The following is a 10,178-nucleotide window of genomic DNA, read 5'->3' as shown; positions in this document are numbered from 1 at the left end:
AGTTTCGCCGATTTTCGCGTTTTGGTATCAGGAGAACATGATCAGCAAGGAGGTATCCAAAGTTTTGGCGGGAAATTCAAATTTGGAGAATTCAGCTTAACCGACTTCAGTTTCGCCGATTTTCGCGTTTTGGTATCAGGAGAACATGATCAGCAAGGAGGTATCCGACGTTTTGGCGGGAAATTCAAATTTGGAGAATTTAGTTTAACCGACTTCAGTTTCGCCGATTTTCGCCTTTTGGTATCAGGAGAACATGATCAGCAAGGAGGTATCCGAAGTTTTGGCGGGAAATTCAAACTTGGAGAATTCAATTTAACCGACTTCAGTTTCGCCGATTTTCGCGTTTTGGTATTAGGAGAACATGATCAGCAAGGAGGTATCCGAAGTTTTGGCGGGAAATTCAAATTTGGAGAATTCAATTTAACCGACTTTAGTTTCGCCGATTTTCACGTTTTGGTATCAGGAGAACATGATCAGCAAGGAGGTATCCAAAGTTTTGACGGGAAATTCAAATTTGGAGAATTCAGTTTCGCCGATTTTCGCGTTTTGGTATCAGGAGAACATGATCAGCAAGGAGGTATCCAAAGTTTTGACGGGAAATTCAAATTTGGAGAATTCAGTTTCGCCGATTTTCGCGTTTTGGTATCAGGAGAACATGATCAGCAAGGAGGTATCCAAAGTTTTGACGGGAAATTCAAATTTGGAGAATTCAGTTTCGCCGATTTTCGCGTTTTGGTATCAGGAGAACATGATCAGCAAGGAGGTATCCGAAGTTTTGGCGGGAAACTTGGAGAATTCAATTTAATTTAACCGATTTTCGCGTTTTGGTATCAGGAGAAGATGATCAGCGAAGAGGTATCCGAAATTTTGTCGAGAAATTCATAATTTCTCCTTGCCGATGACGTTCTCCTGATACAAAATAAATGTTTTCCTATCTGACTGATCGTTTATCCATACTACCATTTTTTTTACTTTTCCGCGTTGAAGATGCAGGAGAATAGGAAGATATGTGAAATAAATAAGAAAAACAATTATTGATAAAACTCTTTATTTTTACTTATATTCTCTATTAATGTACAATATAATATAATGCAACTTAGTGTAATAGAATATAATGTATACTTTAGGCTAATGTATATTTTAGGCTTTGGCGATGTCCATATCTTTGCTCGTTTCTATGATTGAATCGCGTCTTCTTTTGTTTGGTCCTGGAGTTTAATTTTACTTCTTGTAGGGGCAGACGACCTGAAACAGAACATATTTTATTGTATCTTATTTTTTTTGTACAATATTTTTATGTAATACACATGCATTTTTATATTTTCTAATATAATACAATAAAGCAAAATAAAGTACAAAAATTTTCTATTGCAGTTTATTCCACTTCATTCGACATGATATTTATATAACTTTGGTACGGGCGTATTTTTATTTTTATTTATATTTTTATATAATATGTATATAGAATACAATAGTACAAGTACAATAGTTCATGTAGCTCACGATTTTGAAAGTGTTCAGGTACAACAAACTTTATCGAATTACTTTCGAAAAGGAGTTTGATCCCTAAGCATATGAATATATATTTGAAAAATTAACGTGTCTTACTTTTTGTTACTCCAAAACATATTGAGGCTTACCGAATTTGATGAGGGATTTCTGCAAACGTGTCCTTGTTAGTCTTGGCATTTTCCAAGAGAGTTCTCCTTTGAGAGCCGTCCGTCCGCTTTATCTCTTAATGATCATCCGTCAAAGAGATCCTTCTAATGAAATGTTTTGCTGTTTTGTTGCAGACGGGATCCCGTGTCCGCGGAAAAAGGCTTTTTGATCTGGGCAAAGCCACTGGAGGATTTAACGAAAGACGGATGAAAGTCTACGCGAGAGTCGTCAGGGAGCGAAAGGGAGAGAGCTAGCGGTGTGCCGAGGATGGAGAGGAAGACGGAAAATAGTGGAAATGGTCCGGCACATGTTACGGGTGTAAAAAAGTTACGGCGGGGTGAGGAACGGAGGAGAAGAGGGGAGCAGGAGCACCGTTACTCTCGCGATCGCCGTCGGTAGAAGCGATGATTGTGTCTTCATGTTATACCCGGAGGAGCGTAGTAATACGTTTCAAGGAGGAGCAACTTGAAGTATAGGATGCATAAATCAGGATTCGCGCGCGCAGAAATGAAGATTCTGTCTCCGGCAGGAGGAATAACGGCGACGTGATAACCGAAAATTTTACGTGACGTAAAGCTCGCAGCCGATGACACGGAAAGAGAGAGAAAGAAAGAAAGAAGAGAGAAAAGAGAGAGAGAGAGAGCCCAGCGTCTGATAAACAACGATGTCGTCGCCTTTCCTCCTTTCTCTCTCTCCCTCTGTCCCTCTCTTTGTTTCCCTTGGTTACATGAAATCTCCATATTTGCCGCGAACGGCAATGCAAACACGCGTGATTTAACTCGTGCGTCGAGCACCAATTAAAAACGGAGACGCGTGATCGCGCTTAATTAATTAATCCCGCTGCTTCGCGAATCAATTGTACCGCATCGGCGCACTCGACCGTGACCTAAAGCTCACAAGGGATTAATCAACCGTGAATTTAAAAGAAAGAAACAGCGCGCACTCTTTCCGATACATCCAATTTTTCGTTCCGTCATTAACACGTACTGATATTACCTGTCGGATCTCCGAAGCTGATCTACCGCCGCTCTATGATTGTCCGCTCCTCGAAAATCCCGTTTGCACAGCCGATCCGGTCACGCGCGCAAGATGAAAAATCGCTTCAGCGAAATGCCCTCTTGTCGAGTCGCGTGCGAATGTTGTGCGTGCGCGACGTCATATCCTACTAATTTCCTTCGAGCCATCCGCTCCGGCGATTCCGTATCGCGACGTTATAAAAATACCGGCTATTAGACGCGCGACGGGATATAAAGTGACGCTGGAATATCGACAGTTTCGCTCGATTGGGTAGATATTCAGTGACTGTGACATATTGTCGCGCGCGCTCTCGGTCCGGAGGATCGGAAGCGGGAAAACAGGAAGAAAAAGGGAGAGAACAAGGGACGAGTTGAACGAGGGAGAGAGGGAGAAAGAGAGAGGGAGGACAGAGAGGGAGAAAGAGAGAGAGAGTAAGAGGCGTAACAAACAAAAACCGACTAGAGTAGTAGCGAGATATGTCGGGGAAGATGATATCGAGACGGAGAACTGATTGAAAGGAGAGAAAATGGTGACTATCGAGGCCGCTAGTGAAATGAGTGCGGTACGCCGGGCTGTGTGGTTCAGTGCCGTGCTATTCGCTGCGACACCCTTGGTCTACACTCAAGTCACGTGGACGCCGATCTACGTGGGCGGATACAGTGAGTACAGTCGTTGTTTCTTGCCATCGATATAACCGAGTCGAAACTTTGATTCTGTTTTCGATATTCCATTTCGATATTCCATTCAACATCTGTTTTGATACTCTGAAGCTTGTGTATCAGCCTCTTTTAGGGTTCCATTTATTTAACTTACTTAGACACACACTGATCCTTCAGAATATACAGACGTTAGGAAGTTTATGTCGAAGGTAGAGTTGAAATTTCGACTCGTGTAAATACAGCATATTGAACAAGTGAGTTGACGACAAGCGACTATACCTGCGACGAGACCCCGGCTTGATGTTATACTACTCTCTACCAGAACGTGCGTCTCCGAGTCACTCTGTAGGGCCTTAGGGCCGTAGCGCACAGAAAAACGAAAGCAGCAAAAAGACTGATCAATCGATTATTCTTGCATCGTAAAGAGAATAATCGATTGCAGCTGGTCAATTTGCTCGCTGCTTACGTTTTTCTGTGCGCCCCCGACATTATTCTGAACGTGTGTGGTGAACGCTAAATATGTCTTTTCAATATTTCAAGTTGTTTTTCTCTTGTTTGAATACAAACACTATTTTAATATATCTTAAACGCAAATATTATCTCATCCTTAGCGAAATTTTCTTATAACTTTAAGAGAAGATATTTCTAGAACAAATACACACAAAAGGGAAATATTCTATCATCCAAAAAAGAAAAACCTCTAGTTACAAGAAGTGCTATTTCCTATAATTTCATATTCTAAATTTTCATCTTTTGAAATATTTTCAAAAGTATTTCTCTTCTAAAGAAGAATAATAATGCATTTACAATATTTTTCTAAGTGTAAAAGAGGAATACTCTCTTTCGCTAAAAGATTTCGTCGAGAATATGGTGGAGAATGCTGGAAATAGTAGCTTGCAACTAGAATTCGTTTTGGGACATGTCAGAATATCTTTCTTTTGATTTTAAAAGAATCCTCTTTAGAATATATATATATATATATATATATATATATATATATATATATATATATATATATATATATAAGATATTCGTCCCAAAATGAATTCTAGTTGCAAGCTACTATTTCAAGCATTCTTCACCATATTCTCGATGAAATCTTTTAGCGAAAGAATATTCCTCTTTTACACTTAGAAAAATATTGTAAATGCAACATTATTCCTTTCTAGAAGAGAAATACTTTTGAAAGAATTTCAAAGGATGAAAGTTTAAAATATGGAATTACAGGAAATAGCACTTCTTGCAACTAGAGGTTTTTCTTTTTTAGATGACAGAATATTTCCCTTTTGTGTGTATTTGTCTAGAAATATCTCCTTCTAAAGCTATAAGAAAATTTCGTTAAGGATAATATTTGCTGATATATATATATACGAGGGTGGTCTGAAAAGTTTCCGACCTCAACGTGAAGATAGCAGCACTTGTAAATAAAAGCTAGTGAATTTCGTTGTTCATCTGTTGACAGTTACTCACCGAAGTTTCAGCCATTTTGGACTCGCAGTTGTTATGTAACAGTCGTTTGAGTAAGTTGATGTGAGTGTTTTTGTGAAAATGGACAAAATCGAGTATCGAGCTGTCATTAAATATTTGTTTTTGAAAGGCAATACGCCTACGCAAATCAAAGATGAGTTGGATTCTGTGTATGGGGACTCTGCACCATCATTTACGACAGTGAAATTTTGGGCCGCTGAATTTAAACGTGGCCGTAAGAGCTTGGGAGACGATGAACGTTCAGGACGTCCAAAAACTGCAACTACCGACGAAAACATCGCCAAAGTTCACCAAATGGTGCTAGACGACCGCCGAATTAAAGTGAGAGAGATAGCAGAGGTTATGAACATGTCAAAAGAACGTGTTTGTCGCATATTAAATCAACATTTAGGCATGAGAAAGCTGTCCGCGCGTTGGGTGCCGCGTTTGCTCACGTTAGACCAAAAACGTGTTCGAATGAACATTTCCAACGCTCTGTTGGAGCAGTTTAGGCGCAATAAATCCGAGTTTTGGCGCCGATTAATTACTGTAGATGAAACTTGGATACACCATTATACGCCTGAAACAAAAATACAGTCCAAACAGTGGACTGCAAAGGGGGAACCGGCTCCAAAAAAAGCAAAAACTGTTTTTTCGGCTGGGAAAGTGATGGCGACTGTTTTTTGGGATAGTCATGGAGTTATTTTAATCGATTATCTTCAAAAAGGAAAAACCATTACAGGAGCATACTACGCATCATTACTTGACAAGCTGAAGGCAGAACTTGCGGGAAAACGGCCACATTTGCAGAAAAAGAAAATCCTGTTTCACCAAGACAACGCACCGTCTCACACCTCAGCGGTTGCCATGGCGAAAATCCACGAATTACGGTTTGAACTGCTTGACCATCCACCTTACTCACCAGATCTAGCCCCAAGCGACTTCTTTTTGTTCCCTCATCTAAAAATTGCGCTCGGAGGACAGAGATTTTCGTCAAATAAAGAGGCAATCACCTTCGTGAACAATTATTTTGCAGAGAAAAACGCCGAGTACTATTTCGACGGGTTACAGAGATGGGAGCATCGCTGGGAGAAGTGTGTAGATTTACAAGGAGACTATGTTGAAAAATAAAAAACAATTTTCAGAAAAAATGACTTGTATCTTTGTTAGGTCGGAAACTTTTCAGACCACCCTCGTATATATATATATATATATATATATATATATATATATATATATATATATATATATATATTTTATATATATAAAAGAGGATTTCACTAAAATAAGATTATATTTTAAGAGAGTGTACGATGTTAACGTCACGCGCGTAACGTGATTTCGGTTTGAGAATCAGAGAGACGCGCTTAGCGTTTCCAATACGAGCAGAATACGATCCTCGCAGCGTGCGAAGGAGCGCGTTCTAATATTACACGGAACTGTGCTCTATTACAACTCGAGCTATTCCGAATCTGCCAAATACTGAAATTATTCGGACGAGACGGCTGCCGCTAATCGCATTACTATTTCCACATTACGAAAATACGCGTCTCGCTTGTCGCATTATTATTTTCATGTTAAATCCGCCGGAGAGAGTTGCAAGAGAAGTACTGACGCGGGAAGCGCGTCTCTTTTTGATACGTAACTCGTTAACGTTATTCACCGACGATCCGCGTAGCGAGCGACGCGTTTGCGCCTGTCACAAATCTTCATTAGCGGACGGTAATGCATTATGATAAGTTACGCTTCGGACGATGCCGTCACGTAGCGTCGCGTCGCGTCCCGCCGCGTCGTTACGGGCTGGAAACATGTCAAAGTGACCACGTGCACGCGCTCACTCGCTCGCTCACTCGCGTTTCTCTTTTTCGCGCGACATATTTTCATTCGCCGTCCCCCGCGACGGCAGGCAGCGCGCCACTGAAAAGAGAAAAGGAGAAAACGGTAACGCGGTAAACGATGAAATATCGCGCGACGCGCGTTACCGCCTCCCCGCCGCGTTCCCAAATTCCTTTTTAACGACTCCAACTTCGGCAATCAACGGAGCGTACGCGACGAGGAGCGGCGGACACGCCGCGCGCGATCACCGCCAGGGCCGATTGATCGCGTCAATTAACGAGTCACAACTGGCCGAAAGTTCGCAAACGAGTACAATTAATGGCGCATCAGCCTGGAGCGTGACGTAGAAAAAGACACGACGTAGAAAAAGACGCGAAAGTGCGCGAAACGCACTGGCGGACACGCACATTTCCGCGATTTTGATTAAATGGAATGTTGAACGTTAATGACGACGTTATTAAGCGAAATGCCGCGAGACAAGTTTTTTTTAATTCAGCGAATTAGAAACGGAGCCGGGGGCACGAGGACTCGCCGTCCCGAAGCGCAATCGTGAATTATTTCAACGACGGGCCAGCGGGATAAACGAGTTGAGAATTTAATCTATTGCCCGCGTAACGAGAAGCGTCAAACCCCAGGAATGATGATAAATGCATAAAATACTCGCCTAAGAGAAAAGCAATCTCACGAGTATTCAGATCTCGACGGACATTAAATTTTTATAGCCCGGGACATTTATCCGTTAATGCCGTCACTCCGCCTGATGGACGTCGCAATAATCGAATTACAGGAATCGTCCGTCACATAATTTATTACTCGGGCAGTTTTAATACATTTTATTGTTGATTACCGACGTCGAAGCTTAAAATCAATAGCCGCCGTCCGCGGCCTTTGCTCTTGCAATTTTGTGCGCCTTTGTCTTCTCTACTAACGAGATTGCGTCGCATAGAGCCCGCGGTGACAAGTGGATTGCGCGCACAGCTCAGCTGACGTGTACGCGACGCATCGCGATGATGGCGTCAAACGCCATGGTGTATCGCGCGTTGTACTCTTTCTGAAATGATTGGATAACGCGCCACAGACTTATCAACGCGGTAATGATCTTCGCGCGTTACTCGCGTCGCGGATTTCCGCGCTGCACGCTCTCCTGCGTTTCAACACATTTTTTCCGATGTAGTTTGGAGCACATCATAGTAATGGTCGCGAGCCATTACTCATGAGCAAACCGTTATGACAGCAGCCGAAGTGACAATATACGAGACACCCGGTGTTATTACCGCAGATGAGCCCGGGAAAACGCAAATATACTGCGAGAGAAAACATATGAGGAATAAAAATATTTATATTCTCGGTGGATACTGTGATAACATGTTTACTTATATTGACGTAAATATTTATATCAAATATTTTTCAAATATAAGAGAGAATATACACATTTATAATAGAATTTTAAATTTGTTATTAGTATCCACCGAATAGACATTTTTAATCTTTTACTTATTTTTCTCCTCAGGTATATTTTTATTCTTATCTGTGAGGTAAGAGTGTAATAGAATGCTGTATCTGCCGATAAGAGTATAACCATAAACGTATAGAATAGACTGCGCATTGCTGTAGGAGAGATGAAATTGTTCGAAATTTGGACTACGTTTGATGCAGTTCTAACTTTGTCGGGAAAAAAAATATGTAAAAACCGTCTTACAAACGAACGTACAGTCAGATGATTAACTCTTTGGAGCACAGTGGGATCAGATATTAAGACCAAAACATAGCTTCGGGCATAGTGATTTTGCAACGAAACCACCGCTCAACCTGTGCATAGCCTGTGATGCACTCTACCGGTTTTTTGTGTTACTCGCAGTATTTAGTTTGCGCGCGGTTTTGGTAAAAATAGGAAAAAATGATAAAATTAATTTTAGAAGGAATGATCTCTTGAGTCGTCATTCGAGATATATGACATGAATATTTTATTAGTGTCCGATTTTTTAAGGTCCTGTGCTTCAAAGGGTTGCAACACTTTCCTGGATGCGAATCCCACAACGCGTGTCCCGTCCAATAAAAGCTTGCTCACTGATTCTCGAGAGTTGCATTTTCCCATCGGACGCGAGACGCGTCACGAAGCTCATCACATTTGTCGCTACCACCTCGTCATCAGACTGTATATACGCACGTGTACTCTGTTAAAGTGAATCAGTGAATAGTCACTGATATCAGTTATAAGTACAGCACTGAGTACTTTCAATGCTATACAGGATGTCCCACAACTGGTAGAACGCTCGTTAGGGGGTGCAATTTGGAACTGAAAGTTCCTCTTCCATTTCTGGATCCGACAATTAGTTAATGAGATATTTATTAATTAAGTCTGCCAATCCCTTAGCGCCCTGAATGAGCGCTTAGGGACGTAGGACGCTATGGACTCCTCAGGGGCCCTGCTTGTCTGTGTTTTTCTCTTTTTTTTGTACACACACACACACACTAAAATCATTCACTCAACCACCGACATGCAGAAAACATTTAAGTCACCCGCGCACTCGAAGGAAGCATACCACACATGCTCTCCCCTTGCGGCACATAAAGTGCAATCATTCCGCCCACTTGCACTAAAAATATTCAAATTACTCAATTACCTATGCACTCATAATCGCACACAAAAACACCCATACATCACCCCCTCACATTGAAAACTTGCCATCCTTCTAACCCCGATCAGGCACTCATCCACACATTCACTCACTCACTCACTCATCCATATTTATTTCTCTGTGATACAAAAAAAGAAGAGAAAAAGCAATACCCCTAACAATACGGACAAGCAGAACCCCTAAGGAGTCCACGGCGTCCTACAGTTCTGAGCGCTCACTCGGGGCGCTAATGGATAGACTTAATTAATAATTACTCATTAACTAATTAATATCTCATTAATTAATTAATATCTTATTAACTAATTAATTGTCGGATCCAAAAATGGAAGAGGAACTTTCAGTTCAAAATTTCCCCCCCTACCTACCCCTAATGGGTGTTCTACCAGTTATGGAACACCCTGTATTTATAACTGCAAATCAGTGTATATTCATTGTTTTGAGTGATGTTTGACTGATTCATTTTAAGAGAGTACGTATCGTTGCGTGTGTCCGAAGTATTGAAGATCGATATATGTATGTCAGATTATAACATGAAAATAGCCGGACAACTCCACTTAGTTGTCGATAGACAAGATTTTATCCTACACACTCGACAGATGAGAAAGAGGAAACGGAAGACCGGAATCGGTAACAATGTATCTACAGCGGGATCAAATTATCGCACACAAAGAACGATGATATCGTAAGGGAGTTTAACCGACGTGGAGCTTTACCTGAATGATCATTCGATCCACGTAGAACGGATTGAAAACCAATCACGCTCCGCTCCGCTGTAGAAAGATATAGGGCCCCGCTACCTGGAAATCAATCTGAAACGTGCCCGAAGTAACTCAATTTTCTTCAGTTATGTCTAAGGTTACCGTTGCAGACCGCGTGTATATATATATATATATATATATAT

At 41.3% G+C, this 10,178-nt stretch overlaps 2 protein-coding genes across 9 annotated transcripts in view; one reads left to right on the top strand and one right to left on the bottom strand.

Annotated features, from left to right (window-relative positions):
* The window catches only part of LOC116842094, a 422,139-nt gene that overhangs the window by 94,494 nt on the left and 317,467 nt on the right, over positions 1–10,178 (top strand). For 2 of the 3 annotated variants that reach the window (XM_032810806.1, XM_032810807.1), the window contains exon 2: positions 3,144–3,335. In XM_032810806.1, coding sequence (XP_032666697.1) covers positions 3,203–3,335 — 133 coding nt within the window. In that variant the 5' untranslated portion in view covers positions 3,144–3,202. Of the gene's footprint in view, positions 1–1,793; positions 3,336–10,178 lie in introns of all 3 variants that reach the window. The other variant, XM_032810805.1, reaches the window with a different exon arrangement.
* LOC116842095 overlaps positions 1–10,178 on the bottom strand; it is a 332,290-nt gene that overhangs the window by 21,688 nt on the left and 300,424 nt on the right. The window lies entirely within an intron of this gene.

Source organism: Odontomachus brunneus, unplaced genomic scaffold, assembly GCF_010583005.1.
Source record: "Odontomachus brunneus isolate Ranch 3 - 2012 unplaced genomic scaffold, Obru_v1 Obru_scaffold_021, whole genome shotgun sequence".
NCBI classification, from domain to species: Eukaryota; Metazoa; Arthropoda; class Insecta; order Hymenoptera; family Formicidae; genus Odontomachus; species Odontomachus brunneus.
This window is presented reverse-complemented; position numbering and strand designations above follow the sequence as displayed.